At 44.5% G+C, this 21576-nt stretch overlaps 1 protein-coding gene across 1 annotated transcript in view; it reads left to right on the top strand.

Moving 5' to 3' along the window:
• The first annotated feature begins 210 nt into the window (after positions 1-210).
• The window catches only part of STK11 (serine/threonine kinase 11), an 82188-nt gene continuing 60822 nt past the window's right edge, over positions 211-21576 (top strand). The window contains exons 1-2 of the mRNA XM_044269356.1: positions 211-734; positions 11342-11425. Of these exons, the coding sequence (XP_044125291.1) occupies positions 454-734; positions 11342-11425 (365 nt within the window). The 5' untranslated portion in view covers positions 211-453. The remainder of the gene's footprint in view (positions 735-11341; positions 11426-21576) is intronic.

Raw genomic sequence — 21576 nt, 5'->3', positions numbered from 1 at the left:
TGCACACATGACCACCAGCAGACAGTACAACCGCCCCTTCATACATGACCACCAGCAGACAGTACAACCGCCCCTCCATACATGCACACATGACCACCAGCAAGCACATGAGAAACTCATCCACCTACTACAGCAGCACACCTCACAGCTTGGCTCCGCCCGCCCATGTGACTGATCACATGATCATGACATCATCAAAGGTCCTTTAGCTGTCTAGGATGTAGCATCTACCGTGATGATCCTACAGCAGGAATCCCTGGGAGTTGGTGTCAGGAGGTGACCGTTCTGCCTGCATTGTGCCACCCCGGGCACAGGGTCATCCTGTGAGTATCTGGAGGCAGCAGTAGCCTGGCCTGAGGTCTTCTGAGCTGTTTTGTCAGGGCGTGACTTCCAGTGACAACATTGCTCTAAGCTGTGACACTACTGTAAGGGTCAGGCTTGTGCCAACCCAGTATGGATGAGGAGGAGTCTCAAGACATTGGGTTCTTGCCAGACCTGGCAGTGGGTATGGACACGTTCATTCACCGTATAGACTCCACTGAGGTTATATACCAGCCACGCCGAAAACGTGCAAAATTGGTGGGGAAATACCTAATGGGAGACCTGCTGGGTGAGGGCTCCTATGGCAAGGTAAAGGAGATGCTGGACTCAGATACTCTGTGCCGCCGAGCTGTGAAAATCCTCAAAAAGAAGAAATTGCGGAGAATCCCGAATGGAGAGGCGAATGTCAAGAAGTGAGTTGATGTTTTTCTTGTCCAGGGGGTATGGTGGATCTGACAGACGTTGCCGGCTAGTTTTTGTCTGTGTAGAGAGGACGTCGGGATTAGGGATGAACAAACTTCTGTTTTCAAGTTTGGCGTGCAAGGTTCGGGTTATCTAAGAATTCCGTTATGGATTCCTCTTCCATGGAGCGTAACTTATGGTCCTAGGTAGCGGAATCTATAACGGAATTCTTGGATAACCTTGTACGCTGAACTTGAAAACAGAAGTTCCCTCATCACTAGTCAGGATGTACTGAAGGAACGATTCCCCCCAAAATCTTCTAATCTTCGTAAGTATAGGTCCACAAGGAAACTTAAGTGACTACCAGTACGGCCATAATTGCCGATCCAACTCGATTGTCACCCGCTTTCCTAGTGTCCAGCATGGTAAATATGTCAAGCAGTACCTCTGAGCAAGTTTTAGCGACCCTCCAGAACCCCCCACCTCCTTACTGAGACCTCTTTTTCACACGTCTGTGACAACATGGTCAGTACTTCCTCTGTATTCCATGTTCACTGCTAGGCTGAAAATGAGTTTACAGAGCTTCTCCTACCAATGGTCAGTGGAAACCACTGACAGAACATACATGCCATTTCACAGACCTGTAGACTTCAATGGATGTTTGGTCTGCATCACGGATCAAAGTAGCGCATGTCTCTGTGGTTTCAGTGGAAAATCATTGATGTGTAAATTGAAATCAATGGGTAAGTGCGCTATCCATGGAGAACACGTTCAGCACACATACGTGATTCACTAACGTGTGAAAGGGGCCCAAGGCTCATTACTCTGTTATAGGGCTCGTTCACATGTACGTGTGCTGCCCGTTGCCGTATTGCAGATCCACAATACACGGGCACCGTTCCATGTGCATTCCGCATCACGGATGTGGACCCGTTTACTTCAATGGGTCTGCAAATCCAGAGATGCGGAACGGAAGCACGGAACAGAACACTACAGAAGCACTACGGAGTGCTTCCTGGGGTTCCGTTCTGTGCCTCCGCACCGCAAAAAGATAGAACATGTTCTATCTTTTTGCGGAACGGATGGTCTGCGGACCCATTCAAGTGAATGGGTCCACGATCCCCATGTGGCTGCCCCAAGGACTATGCCCGTGCATTGCAGACCGCAATTTGCGGTCCACAGCATGGGCACGGGATTCACACATTTGTGTGGATGAGCCCATATAGGTAGGAATTGCCTGATCATTTTCAAACTGGTGGTTAGAGTTAGGCCTCTTGCACGCGAATAGCTGTATTGCGGAGTGCATACTGGCCCGTGTGGACTCCACATCATGGATGCGGACCCATTCACTTGAATGGGTCCGCAAACACGGAAGCGCGGATCGGAACTCCACGGAAGCACTACTTGTTCTATTTTTTACGGTTGTTGCCCGTGCATTGGGGGCCGCAAATTGCCTTGTCTTTCTGGAAATCGGCTCTCCATGCGATGACTTCTTGGTGAGTCTGTGTGTGGTGGGACTTACAGAGCTGAAGAGAAGGGAGGGAGAACCAATCATGAGAAAGTAGGCATATCTCAGAATCCCCGTAGGCACTGTAGCCGAGATTAAAGCTATGTCCTAATAAGCTGCCAGGCTGAAAGATCTGAGGAAACAAAGAGCAGGTAAGCACCCTCTATTAGGTACTGACTTGCATATCGTTTTTGGGTTTGAGTTGGACGTAGTTTTAAACTCGAGTGGCCGCCATACTGGCTGTTACCCAGGTTTACTGAAAACAGATACAACTATGAAACGGAAAACAGAGATTTTAATATAACAGAAGACGACAACTCATGGACTTCATTTACCTGTGGATTTTATTTATAGAGACATGGACCTTCACTGTTTAACAGAAAAGACTAGCCTTGTTGCCCACTGCAACCAATTAGAGCTCAGCTTTCATTTCTTACACATCTCATCTCTGAAACTTGAAGCTGCACTGTGATTGGTTGCCATGCACAACTATGACCGTTTTGTGTTAGACAACTTTCCGAGGCCTACTGTCTTTAAGGCTGGTTCTCCAGGATTTAGCAATTGACTTTTCCCTAGGATATTACCGGCAGGAGTCTAACAGCCCGCAACACAGCTGATGAGCTGTTCAGGAGTAGCTCCGGCCACCGTGTAGTTAAGAGCCAGGATAGTAAGTAGAATATATGGAGTGACTTCAAAAAATTATATCCAGAAAGCTGTACAACCAGATTACAAATAATATTCACGTTATGATCCAATTTTGATGGTAGTGTCCCTGGTTAATGTATTTTGTTAACGCAAGAAACATTTGAAAGGTTGTCTCCTCAAAGACATTTGTGGTTTAGTTGGTAGGAGTTGCAGGGGAACTTTCCTAGCACTGCTCCTACCTTGTTTTGGGTGATTTGGCTGGAGCACATCAGGCAGCTGACTGCTAGGACATGCCTCCAGCGTCCGATCAGCAATCTGTGAAGAGACGTCCACTTAAACTGAATGTCCTATAAAAAAATGATTACCCGCATAGAAAAAGATGTTCCTGTATGATGGTCTACTGAAAACTCCCGGACAGTGCATTCATTGGCCTGCTGCAAGATATTACTAGTCAATGTGTGAGTTTCAGTATTACGACTAGTTACAATCATTGGCAAAAAAATAATAATGCACCAGAGAGAAATATTGGATTGCTGCAAAACTTGGCATGCAGATATGTAAATGATTACAGGGGTGGACTGATTAGACACGGGATCTTGCCACAAGAGGGTGTAAAAGTGCTTCACCTGCTTTCCTATAAAAAGGCTCTCAGAGGCTACTTTTGGGCAGAGCACCTCTTGAATGCTAGAAATGCCCCTACGACGCACTTGAAGACATTTTGCCCAGTTGACAGACTTTGGGACGGAGCACATCATTGGACTGAGAGGAGCAGGATAGTCATTACAACAAATTGTCATCTATTCCATTCTCGCCTAGTTGATATGAGTTGTTGGGAGTAGTGGTTATGTGAGGGCATGCACACACTGTACAAACGCTAGTCGGCCCAGATAGACCACCAGTAGAGAGGATTGTTTGATCTGCCAACAAGCAGCTTCCGCGGTTTTGTTGTCCACAATCCAGACACAGGTGGCACTTCCATTAAACACCTCTGTCTCTTCCCAGACCATTTCCAAGTGCTTAGCATGACATTTGGTGCTATGACGCCAATTACTCATCCTGGACTTCTACAGATTGAAACCGTGTTGTCTTTATCAGCTAATACAGGTTCTGTTTGAGATCCAACGATGGTCGGGTTAAAGTTTGGAGGCCTCATGGTGAGCACTTTTATCCTGCCTTTGCTGTGAAACATCATCCCAATTACTGGTGTGATGATCTGGGGAGCCATCACATATAACAGTCCAAGGGACACTGACAGCTGAGCGACATGTGCAGGACATCCCACGGCAACATGTGTTGCCTCTCATGGCAGGGCTTCCAACGGGTATTTTTCAGCAGGATAATGCTCACCCACACTCAGTAGTAGCTTCCTATCAGGAATACCTCCACCAGATTACAACAATTCCTTGGCATGCTCGGTCTCCAAGCATTATGGGTCCAGCTATGACAGCTTATGAATGTGCAGGATCTACAGGCACAGCTGCAACTTCTGTGGGCAAATGTGCTGCAGGATACCATTCAGAACCTGTATGTCTCCATGTCCAACTGTATGTCATGTTGTATTCAGGCTAGAGGTGGCCCAGCAGGGTACTAGAGCCTCCTTTTTTTATTGTACAGGTTCCCCAATAAACTTATCCCTTAGCTCTAATATTGTAATCAATTCCATATATCATTACATTCACATATATCAAGTTTCCTTCAATTCCCAAAACTCCTTCATGGTTTATTATTATTTTTAATTATTATTATTATTATTATTATTAATATTATAATTTTTTTTGTCAATGCCTGTATTTAAATTGCATTACATGTTTCAGTTGATCAGAACTATTGGTTTTGTTACCACTGACCTACCAATTATCATTGCAGCTTTTCTTGCTTTTTTTCTCCTGGGTTCTATTTCTGTTTTTAGCAAGAATTATGCAAATATGGCCAGATTAATACTGCATCTGCAGTATACGTTTTCTGCATGCGCTAGGAAAGCCCCGCCACATACGTCAAATGTATGACAGTACTGTGCAGTGCGTTGAAGGTATGCTGCTGTACTTCTCAGTGCATGATGGCAAAAGCTCAGCATGTATGTTTATTTCAGTAGAGAGAAGTGTTTGTTAGAGGTTTTTAGTTGTGGGTTATGTCCACCTGTCTATTAACAAAAACATATTTCCTGGGATAACTAATGCCAGATTTACACTGGAAATTGTTAGGCCGATTATTACGAACACTCGTTCGCGATAATCGGCCCATGTGAAGGTCCCACCAGTCACCCAAAGCACTTGTTCATCAAGTGACTTCATCGTCTATGCAGCACATGGTTTATGGGCAGAAGCTCCTGCTGTGTAAATGCAGCTCTCACCGCTAACTAAACCCTGTGTGCCAGAATTTTTACCTGCGTGAAAGGCAGCGAATGTGGAAAAAAATAAATAGCGGTTTTCACCCATAGGTAGTGATTTGTGTAGAATGTGTTTGGAAAAGTCTTTAGACCGGCAATTTTTTTTCACATTTTGTTATTTTGAGGCCTTGTGCTAAAATCAAACTAAATACATTTAAAAAAAAATAATTCCCCGTCAATCTGCACTTGTACCCCAAAATGGCGGAAACCCCCCCCCAGAATTTTAGAAATCTTTGCTTATTTATTGAAAAGAAAAAAACAAAAGCTTACATTGAGACCCTTTTCTCAGTAAGGTTTGCACACCTGGATTTGGGGATTTTCTGTCATTCTCTGCGGATCCTCTCGAGCTCTGTCAGCTTTGACTGACTGTCTGTGGACAGCCGTTTTCAGGTCTCTCCAGAGATGTTCGATTGGCTTCAAGTCCAGGCTCTGGCTGGGACATTCACAGAGTTGTCCCTAAGCCACTACTGTGTTGTCTTAGCTGTGTTCTTTGGGTCATTGTCTTGTTGGAAGGGGAACCTGCTGCCGAGTCTGAGGTCCAGAGCACTCAGCTTTTTTTCATCCCTGACCAGTCTCCTTGTTCCAGCCGAAGAAAAACACCTCTATTAGCATGATGTGGCCACCACCATGCCTCACTGTAGGGATGGGGTTGGCAAGTGATGAGCAGTACCAGAGAATCAATTCCATATATCATTACATTCACATATATAAAGTTTCCTTCAATTCCAAAAACTCCTTCATGGTGCATTATTATTATTATTATTATTATTAATATTATATTATATATATATATATATATATATATATATAATTTTTTTTTTTTTTTTTTTTTTTTTTTTTGTCAATGCCTGTATTTAAATTGCATTACATGTTTCAGTTGATCAGAACTATTGGTTTTGTTACCACTGACATAGCAATTATCATTGCAGCTTTTCTTGCTTTCCTCTACTGGCTTCTATTCCTGTTTTTAGCAAGATAATCAGCCCATGTGAAGGTCCCACCAGTCACCCAAAGCGCTCGTTCATCGAGTAACTTCATTGTCTATGCAGCACATGGTTTATGCGCCGAAGCTCTTGCTTGTCCTCGTCCTTTAGGTGTTTTGTATTTTTTCAAACTCATGGTGGGCTTTTATGTGCCGCATTTATAGGCAATGGCTTGGTGGTTAGGTTCAAATCTGACCAAGGACAATATCACCATGAAATGTGTGTGTTCTCTGTATTTTCATGGGTTTCCTTGGGGTACTCTGGTTTCTTCCCACACTCTAAAGAGATACTGATAGGGAACTGAGAGATTGTGTACGCCACTGGAGACAGCAAGTGACGATAATGTCTGTAAAACGCTGCAGACTATGTCGGAGCTATATTAGTGAGTAAAGTAAACATTAAATAATGGTTTACCTTCTGGAAGCTAAGGCAGAGTGACCATTGGGTTCTCTTCACCTCTTATACCAAGGCCCTTTTCCCCTGATTACTTAGTTTGGTGGGGCAGCCAGCTCTAGGAATAGTCCTGGTTGTTAAAAACTTCTTCCATTTAAGAATTATGGAGACCACTGTGCTCTTGGGAACTTTCAGCGCTGGAGACTTTTTTTTTTTTTTTTTTTTTTTTTTTTATATATTTTTTTTTTTTTAACCTTTCTGCAGATCTGTGGTTCCAAACATTCTTTGTCTTTGAGCTCTACAGGCAGTTCTTTCCTCCTCATGGCTTGGTTTTTAGCTCTGATATGTATTGTCAGATGTGAAACCTTTATATAGACTAGGGTGTGTCTTTCCAAATAATGTCCAATCAACTGAGTTTACCACAGGAGGACTAAAGAGCTAAATTTCAAGTGTCATAGGAAAGGGTCTGAATACTTTGGAAGACTTTTTTTTTTTTTTTATAAGACCGGCAATTGATGCTCTAGTGTTAATCCCTGTGCACTGTTGGTAGATGTGTCAAAATTATGTTGAGGCGCAGCCTCTACATAACTTTGGTGTTTGTTGCTGCCAGCCGTGCTACATGCTTTATTCTACCCCAGTCCACCTTTGCGACCAAATCTGCAACATAAATATGACTAAAAGTGGCGTAAAAAAGATAATAAATGACCCCTTTTATGTTTGTTTTTCCTTTTTAATAAATTCACAAAAATTTCTAAACTGCAGTTTTCACTTTTTCATTATGGGGTATTGAGTGCAGATGTAATAGACAGTGGGTGTGGAAGCACTGTTTGAGCTAACCAGTTTGACTTAGGACCAGACCTGGCAGTCTCGTGGCAAGCAGTGGAGGGTCAAGATGGGGAAACGGGCAGAGTTTGGTACTTTGGCAAAGGAACTAGGTCTAGCAAGCTAGAATACTGAAAGCTCAGGCACTCTCCCACCGGTGAAGGGTCTTAAAGAGAGTCTCTCACTTACTGGCCACGATTTAGAATGATTATAAAGCTGTGTGGGACACAAGTACATGATAATGTTACCTTTTTTAGTTTGTGAGAGTCTCCAAAGCGGCAAAAATCAAGTTTCAAAGCTATGCAAATGTGCCATCGCAAGTGCCCAGGTCCCCGCAGCCTTGCTCGCGCCTAACTCCTCCATTGTATATCTTCTGGCAAGCCCTGTATGCTTGTGACATGTTTTTTTTTCTTTCCCCCCGAAAATCTGGCGCCTTCTCGCATCACCTCCGGGCCTGTATATCACTATATATCGCAGTGTATATCACTATGCCTCTGCTCACAATGAGCAGGCGCTGGATTCCAGCTGCAGAAAAAGAATGATGTCACAAGTGTAAAGGGCTGGCTGGAGGATACATTGGGAAGGAGTAAAGCCAGTGGGGCCTGGGCAATTGCAATGGCTCATTTGGATATCTTTAGAACTTGATTTTTGGCGCTTTGGAGATTCTCGTAAACGAAACAAAGGTAACATTAGCATCATGTATTTGTGCTCCACAGAGCTATATCATCTGTTTAAATCTTGGCCAGTAGATGACAGACTCCCTTTAAATACCCAGGGACAGCCAGCTATAGGCCAAAAAAGAATTAGGATGTTCAGGTGCTGGCCCTTTAAAAGCCAGAAAGTGCATGTGCCCTACGAGCGTAGAAACCAGGCTAAGAAATGAAAGCACAGGCTGCGTCCTGCCAGAGCAGCAGAAAACGCCGGTAACCTGGCCGCTGTGGGTGAGGTAGAAGAGGAGCAGCGGGACCTAGGAAAACATGAATTTTTAGACAATTTTTTTAAATTTTAGCCCAACATAACAAAATGTGAAAATGGTGAAAGGGTTTGAAGACTTTGCGAATGCCCTGTATATTCTGTTCCACACCATAATTTGGCATCCACAGAAAAAGGATCAGAAATGGTTGTTCTCTGAGCATGAGACTATATTATTGGGTTTGGCGCTTCATAATGGGCATTTCATGTCTTTTTTACTATTAATCACATTTCAGTTCTTTTACTTGTCAGTGGGTAAAACTATTTTGTGAAGTGGCTGTTTCTTGGAAGTAGTTTGGTTGCTTTGTGGTTTAGTTTAGTTATGTTTGCTATAGATATGGTAATGAGGGAAGTTTTACTGTGCATGAAGGCTATTTGTCCAGTTACGTATGCAGATCTCATTCCTGTATCCCCTTTCATTGGTAATGTGTTTTATTCTTGTTCCTGAATATAGCCATAATTTTATTGCTTTTATGTATGATCACCAATTTATATCAATTTCAGTAAATTTCCAAATAGAATCTGCATATTCAAAATGGGGCTTCATCGGGTATCCGGTAGAGAAGCAAAAGTCTTATTCCCCCCTCTCCAAACCTGACTTGACAGTGACATGTCAATGCATCCTAATAGTTATTACACTGTGTCCATTGCATCGATGTTTGTTATGGCTTTCATTTCCTTGGAGAATTTCACTTTCTTTTGAGATTATCCAGCAGGAACTCGGCTTTATCAGGGTGACAAATGTCTTGCTCTTTCATGGTTATGAAGGCGGCAGTTTTCTAATCTTAATATCATCAAAGCTTGAAGAAATCAGCAACACTTGAAGAAGCCACAGCTGTCTACAAAACCTTTTTGTTTCTGCAAGAGGAACCATAATGTTAAGTTTAAGGGGGCATCTCATTTCAGACAATGGGGGCATATCGCTAGGATATGCTCCCATTGTCTTATAGGTGCGGGTCCCGCGCCCATCTCCTAAACAGAGCCCCTCAAAGTGGTGGCTGGAGGACTCCTGTTCGGCCGCCACCACCACCAAGCACTCTTTCCATGGAAGTGAATGGGAGCGGACCGCGCATGACTGGCCACAGCTCTCATGTCGGCTCCATAGAAATGAATGGAGAGCGGTTGCACATGCACAGGGGTGCCCACCAGCACCTTCAGGGCTCCGTTCTCGATATATGCAGATAAAGATCCTAGTGATATGCCCCTATTGTCAGAGATGGGGTTTGGGCGATATCAAAAATATTCCCACAATAACGATATTAAGACATTTATCACAATAATGATATGTATCCCCATAAATGCCCATTTAGAATAAAAAACACTCAAAACATGAACTCATGTTTCCTTGTTGTCCTCATAAATTATAATGTCTCCTTGATGCCCCTATACAATAATATCTCTTAGTTGCCCCGCCAAGAACAAGGTTCGGTCCTGTCGGGCATGCACCCTGCTGCTCCATTCATTCTCTATGGGATTGCTGATCTTTGGTGCTCCCATCACACAGCTGTTACCCCGCCTCAATGACAGGGATCCCGCTGAATCCGGTCAATTAACGGCACCTGAGGGATTAATTGACGGGGTTCGGCGGGATCGACTCTTCCTGTCTTTAAGGCCGGCTACCGGCTGTGTGATATGACCAGCCCTCGCTGCCCACATTTTTATTAATGGGTTAATTATATTCATTGGTGGTGCAGTGGCCACTGCCCCTCCCCTCCTTTTCAGTACTATTCCTATTGGTGACACAGTGGCAGCCACGTCACAATGGGGAGGGACTCTCTACTTCTCCACTGTGGCGGCTGGCTGGCGTAGTGCCGACATTTTAGAGGCAGTCAACAATCAAGTCTGACTGTCCCTATGACGTCACTAAAATTCTGCGGTAATTAAGAAGCGGCCATATCGCCGTTTCTTAATACCGCAGTATGTCACTAATAACGGTATATTGCCCAACCATAATCTGAGATGACAGCCCCTTTTAAGCTCATAGATTTTTACATTCAGAACTGTTTCAACATAAGTTGGTGTGTGTGTGTGTGTGTGTGTGTGTATAGGTATTTGATTAGATTGAAACCTTACTCATTTGCTAGGAAATTTATCTTAAAGGGACGTGTTAGGTTGAACACTGTTTTTAAATAGGACCGTTCATGGGTCCAGACATTATGAAATAAGTAGCAGGTTATGTAGGGCATGGTGCAGGGGTGTAATATCGCTTACTAGTTTGTCTGGGCGATGCTCCGTTCGCCCGCTGTGCCCCTGTTTACTATTCACGCCTGGTATGCTAATGAATAGCATCGGTACAAGGAGGAGGAGACTGCCCTGTTTCTCAATGGGCGTCTCCTTCTCCCTGGTTGTGACGCTCTCTGCTGTGATTGGACCAAGCTTCAGCCAGGGAGAAGGAGACGCCCATTGAGAAACGGAGCAGTCTCCTCCTCCTTGTACCGATGCTATTCATTAGCATACCAAGCGGGAAAACTGCAGGGGGGCACAGCGGGCGAACGGAGCGGCGCCCAGACAAACTAGTAAGCGATCATACATCCATGGACTATGCCCTACATAACCTGCTACTTATTTCATAATGTCTGGACTTATAAAAGGTCCTCTTTAAGTTGCAGGCAGCATGTTATAGAGCAGGAGATGCTGAGCAGATTGATATATGGTTTGTGGGAAAAGATTCAGTATGACTTGTAATTGTTAACCACAAAACTATATATCAATCTGCTCAGCAGCGGCCACAATCCCTCTACAGGTTATTGATCTGTCCCCCCAACCCTTCTGTTGTTTGACTTGATCTGCACTGTACTGTACATATGGATACATTACTGTTATTGCTTTGTTTTTTCATCACTAACTTGTTTTTTTCACTTGCCTTTAAGAGTTCTTCTGGTTTATTGTTTTTGTCTTCCCTTTGATTAGAGAAATTCAGCTGCTGCGGCGCTTAAGGCATCGGAACGTCATCCAGCTGGTGGATGTTTTATACAATGAAGAGAAGCAAAAAATATATCCTTTTTAAATGACCCTTGTTCACTGGCAAGCCATTGGTGAAAAATTAGGGCAACACTTGGTGCAAAGGAAAGTTAGACAGAAGTGTCTAAAGAAGCACTACATTTATCAACCAGCATCAGCTACTGTGATAAATTTGGCACTTCTTAACCTGCCTGTCTACGTCAAAGGAAATGTGACACCAAAAATGTTAACTGCTAGTTAAAACCAGAAATTAACACACATTTTTTATTTATTTTTTCCAATCTGTTTCTATTTTCTAATTGCAGATTTGTTTATTCTGTTTTCGGAACATGACTATGGAGGCTGTAATCTTGCCTGAGTTGTTCATACCAGCATTTACAAAGCATTAAAGGGGTTGCCCGGCCCCCTTCGTCACTCATTCAGCATGAATGAGTGGAGCGTCGGAGCGTTTCATACTCTGATGCTGTCGGGACAAAACCCCCACCTCTGATTGTCGGGATTCCAAATAGAAGTTTTATGAGCGCTCAAAGAGAGCTGACACAGACACACTGGCTGAATCAACTACTCTCCTTTATTACATAAAAACATACATTTTTATAACCGTATAGATAACAGACAAATCTGGCACACCACCAAAGGGGTGGAAAGTGAAACTAATGATTTGATTGGTTATTCATAAAAGGTAATACTTCCACATCATTCTACTAATTAAAAAGGTTCTGCAGAATCTTATCTCAAAGTTACCGTATATGCCGGCGTATAAGACGACCCCCAACTTTTACACTGAAAATATAGAGTTTGGGATATACTCGCCGTCTAAGACTACCCCTTTTTCAACACACAGCAGTACATTACTGCATCCCACCACCATCCCTGGGTACCTCTGCCATCCCTGAATCCCACCACTATCCCTGGGTACCACTGCCATCCCTGAATCCCACCACTATCCCTGGGTACCACTGCCATCCCTGAATCCCACCACTATCCCTGGGTACCACTGCCATCCCTGCATCCCACCACTATCCCTGGGTACCACTGCCATCCCTGCATCCCACCACCGTCCCTGGGTACCACTGCCATCCCTGCATCCCACCACCGTCCCTAGATACCACTGCCATCCCTGCATCCCACCACCGTCCCTAGATACCACTGCCATCCCTGCATCCCACCACCGTCCCTAGATACCACTGCCATCCCTGCATCCCACACCGTCCCTAGATACCACTCCACTGCCATCCCTGCATCCCACCACCGTCCCTAGATACCACTGCCATCCCTGCATCCACCACCGTCCCTAGATACCACTGCCATCCCTGCATCCCACCACCGTCCCTAGATACCACTGCCATCCCTGCATCCCACCACCGTCCCTAGATACCACTGCCATCCCTGCATCCCACCACCGTCCCTAGATACCACTGCCATCCCTGCATCCCACCACCGTCCCTAGATACCACTGCCATCCCTGCATCCCACCACCATCCCTAGGTACCACCACCATCCCATGGTATCGCCACCATCCCTGCATCCCACCACCTTCCTTGTCCTCCTCCCTGCCTCCCAGACCCTAAACATGTGCCACCTATACCCTGAACATGTTTTTGTTATGTTATTCTTCATATTCACATTCACATATGCACATCTGCGCCGCACTTAGATACGCCGCACGGAGATCTCGCACATGCGCAGGAGCGAGATGCGAGCGGCCGTGAGGATCCCGTGTATTCACGCTCGCCGCATGAAATCTCGCACATGCGTAGGAGTGAGATGCGAGCGGCCGGGAGGATGGCGGTACAAGGAGCATACAAGGTACAGAGCAGGGGGGAGGCATACAAGGTACAGAGCAGGGGGCGGTATACAAGGTACAACGCAGGGGGGGCATATGCCGTGGGTTACATCGCAGCTCTCAGCTGCTGGGGGTACAAGGCAATAGCCCGGGCTCTCTCTGTTGATAATTCGGGCGTCCCGGCACTGCAGCGCCTGCCATACCCGACGTATAAGACGACCCCGACTTGAGAAGATTTTCATGTGTTAAAAAGTAGTCTTATACGCAGGAATATACAGTAGTATTCGTTAGCAGCGCATTTCAAACTAACAAGGAGTAAAACTCTCTCTTGTATGTCAGATTCTGATAAGGAAGCCAGGGGGCTGCTTACCTTGGCCTTGCATCAAGCAGCATTTGATCTATATACACAGAGACTCCCTACATCCTGCCAGCTGGTTCGTTAATTTTTCCACATATGTACAAGATGGAGGACATGTTTATACAAAATGGATTCTCATCCCTCACATTGCTCACCTTTGCATAGCACAGGGCAAGGGCTGTTTTGGTTACATTGTCACACTGCTAGGCGGAGAATCCTGGTGACGTTACCGACACTAATGGGCGATCTATAGCGCTGCCCTAAGCTGTTTTACAGGTTAGGGCAGCGCTAAAGACTGCCTATTGGTGCTGGTGACACCACTGGGCTCACTGCTACGTGGAAGCCTCTGCCTAGCATACTCCTGAAAAGCCTGGTACATCATTAGTGGTAAAGAAAAAGCCCTTGCACTTTGCAATGCATTGCAGGGCAAGGGGGAGCAACGGAGCATGAAATGCTCCGAAGCGCCACTCATTCATGCTGAATGAGGGAAGAAGGGGTTATGTCCCGGTTCAGCTCTGAACCTGGACAACCCCTTTAAGAAAATTGCTTTACGGCGCCCTATGGTCCATAGACACAATGGTCAGGAGGGGACCTCATTGGCTTCTGTGGGAGAATTTCCTAGGCATGTTCTGTGTCCTGTGCAGTGGTCAATGTACAAGGAAAGAATAGCTTTGATAATCCCTTATAATGATATCCTGCCTGTAATGATATCACCTCTGTGTATAGATAAACAGGTAACTGCAATAAAGTGATCTATACAGACCAAGAAGTGGCACATCTTAATTAGTTCAGTGGCCAGTGCGAAAACTGCAGAATTTTATGGTTTTTGTTTAAAAAAAATAACATCATCAAAAAATTTTTTAAAAATATATGTTAAACATGATTTAGGGCTCTTTAACACTTGCATTCTTTTCTTCCGGCATAGAGTTCCGTCGTCGGGGCTCTATGCCGGAAGAATCCTGATCAGGATTATCCTAATGCATTCTGAATGGAGAGAAATCCGTTCAGGATGCATCAGGATGTCTTCCGTTCCGGAACGGAACGTTTTTTGGCCGGAGAAAATACCGCAGCATGCAGTACTTCTTGCTCCGGCCAAAAATCCTGAAGACTTGCCGCAAGGCCGGATCCGGAATGAATGCCCATTGAAAGGCATTGATCCGGATCCGGCCTTAAGCTAAACGTCGTTTCGGCGCATTGCCGGATCCGACGTTTAGCTTTTTCTGAATGGTTACCATGGCTGCCGGGACGCTAAAGTCCTGGCAGCCATGGTAAAGTGTAGCGGGGAGCGGGGGAGCAGCATACTTGCCGTCCGTGCGGCTCCCGGGGCGCTCCAGAGTGACGTCAGGGCGCCCCAGGCGCATGGATGACGTGATCGCATGTACACATCATGGGGCGCTCTGACGTCATTCTGGAGCGCCCCGGGAGACGCACGGACTGTAAGTATGCCGCTCCCCGCTCCTACTATGGCAACCAGGACTTTAATAGCGTCCTGGCTGCCATAGTAACACTGAAAGCATTTTGAAGACGGATCCGTCTTCAAATGCTTTCCGTACACTTGCGTTTTTCCGGATACGGCGTGTACCTCCGGCAAGTGGAGGACACGCCGGATCCGGACAACGCAAGTGTGAGAGGGCCCCTTAAACAATATGTCATTTTCTGATTACACATTTCCTTCTAAATATTACGGTAGTTAGTAAATCTGCCCTGATGTCTTCAGAAAAACCATGGCAACCCATTTACTCCTATGTTGCAGTGAAAAAACACAGGTAAAACTACATTATAGAAAAGAAAAACATGCATTTTTACTGCAGTTGCACAATTGGTAATTGTGCATGTGTTTTTTACAGGTGAAAATCACTTTTATTTAATTTTTTTAATTTTTTTTTTTGCTGAATCACAGCAAAAAGGCACTTTGTTCTTATGATGCGCTTTGTCTTTTTTTTAAAATTATTTATATATATAATTTTTTTTAACTACAACGTGTAAATCAAGCCAAACACACGCAATCACAACAGGTCAGAATGTGTTTTTCACCTAAGATGGCTATAGCTACTGAGCCGTTATATGTCCTAAATGTCACATTCAAGGCATGGACTGTGCACATTAGACATTTCAACACTTGAGGCCTCCGTTAACATGTATCTCCATTAAAATGGCATTGGCCTGAGACATTAAAATTTAGGGTTTCGGTTTATTTTTAATATTGTGTAGGGACAAGGATGTGAAATATTTTTGTAATATACTTTATTAGGGAAAAGTGTTTCTTTTTACTACAAAACCAGGAGTAAAGACTCTGAGCGTTACTAAGGAGAGTCTGTCTTCAGTTCTACTGAGCTATGAAGATATACATTTTGGAAAGGGGGTCACTCAATATTTAGGCAAACACACGGTGAATAGGTATCCCCAATTTTTTTTATAAGTTTGAAATTATAAACGCTGTAATATTACACATAGAACATCTCTTAACCACTTCAGCCCCGCTAGGTGAAACCCCCTTCATGACCAGAGCACTTTTTACACTTCGGCACTACACTCCTTTCACCGTTTATCGCTCGGTCATGCAACTTACCACCCAAATGAATTTTACCTCCTTTTCTTCTCACTAATGGAGCTTTCATTTGGTGGTATTTCATTGCTGCTGGCATTTTTACTTTTTTTGTTATTAATCAAAATGTAACGATTTTTTTGCAAAAAAATGACATTTTTCACTTTCAGCTGTAAAATTTTGCAAAAAAACGACATCCATATATAAATTTTTCGCCAAATTTATTGTTCTACATGTCTTTGATAAAAAAAAAAATGTTTGGGCAAAAAAATAATGGTTTGGGTAAAAGTTATAGCATTTACAAACTATGGTACAAAAATGTGAATTTCCGCTTTTTGAAACAGCTCTGACTTTCTGAGCACCTGTCATGTTTCCTGAGGTTCTACAATGCCCAAACAGTAGAAAAACCCCACAAATGACCCCATTTCGGAAAGTAGACACCCTAAGGTATTCGCTGATGGGCATAGTGAGTTCATAGAACTTTTTATTTTTTGTCACAAGTTAGCGGAAAATGATGATTTTTTTTTTTTTTTTTTTTTTTCTTACACATTTGGGCCCCTAAATTGCCAGGGCAGTATAACTACGCCACAAGTGACCCCATTTTGGAAAGAAGACACCCCAAGGTATTCCGTGAGGGGCATGGCGAATTCCTAGAATTTTTTATTTTTTGTCACAAGTTAGCGGAAAATGATGATTTTTTATTTTTTTTTCTCTTTTTTCCTTGCAAAGTCTCATATTCCACTAACTTGCGACAAAAAATAAAAAATTCTAGGAACTCGCCATGCCCCTCACGGAATACCTTGGGGTGTCTTCTTTCCAAAATGGGGTCACTTGTGGCGTAGTTATACTGCCCTGGCAATTTAGGGGCCCATATGTGTGAGAAGTACTTTGCAATCCAAATCTGTAAAAAATGACCGGTGAAATCCGAAAGGTGCACTTTGGAATATGCGCCCCTTTGCCCACCTTGGCATCAAAAAAGTGTCACACATCTGGTATCGCCGTACTCAGGAGAAGTTGGGGAATGTGATTTGGGGTGTCATTTTACATATACCCATGCTGGGTGAGAGAAATATCTTGGCAAAAGACAACTTTTCCCATTTTTTTTTTTATACAAAGTTGGCATTTGACCAAGATATTTTTCTCACCCAGCATGGGTATATGTAAAATGACACCCCAAAACACATTGCCCAACTTCTCCTGAGTACGGCGATACCAGATGTGTCACACTTTTTTGCTGCCAAGGTGGGCAAAGGGGCACATATTCCAAAGTGCACCTTTCGGATTTTGCAGGGCATTTTTTACACATTTTGATTGCAAAGTTCTTCTCACACATTTGGGCCCCTAAATTGCCAGGGCAGTATAACTACGCCACAAGTGACCCCATTTTGGAAAGAAGACACCCCAAGGTATTCCGTGAGGGGCATGGCGAGTTCCTAGAATTTTTTATTTTTTGTCGCAAGTTAGTGGAATATGAGACTTTGTAAGGAAAGAAGAAAAAAAAAAAGAAAAATCATAATTTTCCGCTAAATTGTGACAAAAAATAAAAAATTCTAGGAACTCGCCGTGCCCCCCACGGAATACCTTGGGGTGTCTTCTTTCCAAAATGGGGTCACTTGTGGCGTAGTTATACTGCCCTGGCAATTTAGGGGCCCAAATGTGTAAGAAGTACCTTGCAATCAAAATGTGTAAAAAATGGCCTGCGAAATCCGAAAGGTGCCCCTTTGCCCACCTTGGCTGCAAAAAAGTGTCACACATGTGGTATCGCCGTACTCAGGAGAAGTTGGGCAATGTGTTTTGGGGTGTCATTTTACATATACCCATGCTGGGTGAGAGAAATATCTTGGCAAAAGACAACTTTTCCAATTTTTTTATACAAAGTTGGCATTTGACCAAGATATTTTTGTCACCCAGCATGGGTATATGTAAAATGACACCCCAAAACACATTCCCCAACTTCTCCTGAGTACGGCGATACCAGATGTGTGACACTTTTTTGCAGCCTAGATGCGCAAAGGGGCCCAAATTCCTTTTAGGAGGGCATTTTTAGACATTTGGATCCCAGACTTCTTTTCATGCTTTAGGGCCCCTAAAAAGCCAGGGCAGTATAAATACCCCACATGTGACCCCACTTTGGAAAGAAGACACCCCAAGGTATTCAATGAGGGGCATGGCGAGTTCCTAGAAATTTTTTTTTTTTTGCATAAGTTAGCGGATATTGATAATTTTATTTTTTTTTATTTATTTTTTTTCCCTCACAAAGTCTCACTTTCCGCTAACTTAGGACAAAAATTTCAATCTTTCATGGACTCAATATGTCCCTCACGGAATACCTTGGGGTGTCTTCTTTCCGAAATGGGGTCACATGTGGGGTATTTATACTGCCCTGGCTTTTTAGGGGCCCTAAAGCGTGAGAAGAAGTCTGGAATATAAATGTCTAAAAATGTTTACGCATTTGGATTCCGTGAGGGGTATGGTGCGTCCATGTGAGATTTTATTTTTTGACACAAGTTAGTAGAATATGAGACTTTGTAAGAAAAAACTAAAACAAACAAAAAATTTCCGCTAACTTGTGCCAAAAAAAATGTCTGAATGGAGCCTTACCGGGGGGGGGGGGGGGTGATCAATGACAGGGGGGTGATCACCCATATAGACTCCCTGATCACCCCCCTGTAAGGCTCCATTCAGACATCCGCATGATTTTTACGGATCCATGGATCGGATCCACAAAACACATGCGGACGTCTGAATGGAGCCTTACAGGGGGGTTATCAATGACAGGGGGTGATCAGGGTGATCACCCCCCTGTCAATGATCACCCCCCCTGTAAGGTTCCATTCAGACATCCGCATGATTTTTTTACGGATCCATGGATACATGGATCGGATCCACAAAACGCATGCGGACGTCTGAATGGAGCTTTACAGGGGGGTTATCAATGACAGGGGGTGATCAGGGTGATCACCCCCCTGTCAATGATCACCCCCCCCTGTAAGGCTCCATTCAGACGTCCGCATGATTTTTACGGATCCATGGATACATGGATCGGATCCGTAAAAATCATGCGGACGTCTGAATGGAGCCTTACAGGGGGGTGATCAATGACAGGGGGTGATCAGGGAGTGTATATGGGTGATCACCCGCCTGTCATTGATCACCCCCCTGTAAGGCTCCATTCAGACGTCCGTATGCTTTTTGCGGATCCGATCCATGTATCCGTAAAAATCATACGGACGTCTGAACGGAGCCTGACAGGGGGGTGATCAATGACAGGGGGGTGATCAGGGAGTTTATATGGGGTGATCATGGGTGATCAGGGGTTTATAAGGGGTTAATAAGTGACGGGGGGGGGGGGGTGTAGTGTAGTGTAGTGTAGTGTGGTGTTTGGTGCGACTGTACTGACCTACCTGAGTCCTCTGGTGGTCGATCCTAACAAAAGGGACCACCAGAGGACCAGGTAGGAGGTATATTAGACGCTGTTATGAAAACAGCGTCTAATATACCTGTTAGGCGTTAAAAAATTCGGATCTCCAGCCTGCCAGCGAGCGATCGCCGCTGGCAGGCTGGAGATCCACTCGCTTACCTTCCGTTCCTGTGAGCGCGCGCCTGTGCGCGCGCGTTCACAGGAAATCTCGCGTCTCGCGAGAAGACGCGTATATGCGTCCAGGAGGAATAAAGCAACCACCTCCCGGACGCATATACGCGTACAGCGGTCGGGAGGTGGTTAAAATACAGTTAAAAATATAGTATATACCGCACTCTGATGCCGCTGGAAATGCAATGTCCCAATATAATGGCTATATAATTGGCGTGAGTGACAAGTCTGTGAGTAACTATATAATTGGCCAATTATATAGCCAAAAAATTGTGGATACCTATTCACCGTGTGTTTGCCTAAATATTGAGTGACCCCCTTTCCAAAATTTATATTCGCTTTACTTACCAGCATTTGGGAGTGCTGAGGGGCAGTGCACCATTCCAGAAGTGGGACAGTGAGTGAGCCGCCATTTCTTTTCTGAGCTATGAAGATGTCTGTGTGGAACAGACAGAGGCAGGCATCTCAGCATGCCTCCTTTCTAACTACCCCTGCCTCCTTACCTGCGTCTTATCACTGCTGTATCCTATTTATTTTTCCTGTAAACCTACTGTGACCACTAAATGCCGGTAGTCTGTTCTCCGCTTTTTCCCCTGCCCTCAGTAAGGCCTCATGCACATGACCGTTGTGTGCATCCGTGGCCGTTGTTCCATTTTCCGTGATTTTCTGCGGACCCATTGCCTTTCAATGGGTCCGTTGAAAACTTGGAAAATGCACCGTTGTTCATCAGCGGCCGTGATCCGTGTTTCCTGTCCGTCAAAAAAATAGGACCTGTCCTATTTTTTCTGACGGACAACGGTTCACGGACCCATTCAAGTCAATGGGTCCGTGAAAGAACACGGATGCACACAAGATTGGCTTCCGCGTCCGTGATCCGTGGCCGTCATACAGACGGATCCGAAGATCCGATGGTATAATAGGGACTCCTGACTTTACATTGAAAGTCAATAGGGGACGGATCCGTTTGCAATTGCACCATATTGTGTCAACTTCAAACGGATCCGTCCCCATTGACTTGCATTGTAAGTCAGGACAGATCTGTTTGGCTCCGCACAGCCAGGCGGACACCAAAATGATTTTTTTTCTCCTTGTCCGTGGATCCTCCAAAAATCAAGGAAGACCCACGGAAGAAAAAACTGACATGGATGACGGACCTATGGACCCCGTTTTTGCGGACCTAAAAAAACAGTTGTGTGCATGAGGCACAGAGAAGAAAGACACGTACCGAGCTGCCAGAGGAGAGCACTGGCAGCAAGTCATATAGCTATGGACACAGCAGTAATAGTTATGCCACATTTTAAGGTGTCGGGGGCTGAGGTAGTGAGATAAGATCTGTATGTTCCACAACAAAGATGGATTCTCTTTGGCAATGCTCAGTGTTGCTAAGAAGACTCATTGCACTCTATGAAATTCTAAAAAAGAAACACATTTCCCTAATAAAATATACTACAAAAATTCTTCACATCCCTGTCCATGCACTACCTGTAAGGCGCCCTTTTACCCCCTAAAGTAGTGGGGGGGAATGTCAGTGTGTCTTATGTGATAAATATTAAGGAGCCCTTCCATTATGGAAGCACTCTTTAGTACAGGAGGACCAGAAAGCAGTGAATGCAGGCTCTGTATTGACCGCTTCCTGGTCTTTCTTGGCTGCTCGCTGTGCTATGACTGCGCAAAGACGTCAGGACTCTGTGACTTCATGCTCTTCACGTCGGGTCACAGCAGTGCTGGATGTGAGCAGTGGTGAAGGAGAGGTAAGTAGATTTCTTTTGCAATGCTGTCTGATGTAATATGGGGGTCTGATTTGAGGTCTGATCTGAAAAGGGGTCCTATGCACATTGGGCATCTGATCTGAGGTCTGATTAACATTGCGGTATGATTTGGGGCCTCATCTCAGGTCTGATGA

Source organism: Bufo gargarizans, chromosome 1, assembly GCF_014858855.1.
Source record: "Bufo gargarizans isolate SCDJY-AF-19 chromosome 1, ASM1485885v1, whole genome shotgun sequence".
Taxonomy (NCBI): Eukaryota; Metazoa; Chordata; class Amphibia; order Anura; family Bufonidae; genus Bufo; species Bufo gargarizans.
Note: the sequence above shows the minus strand (reverse complement) of the source record. Positions and strands in the feature narration are given on the sequence as shown.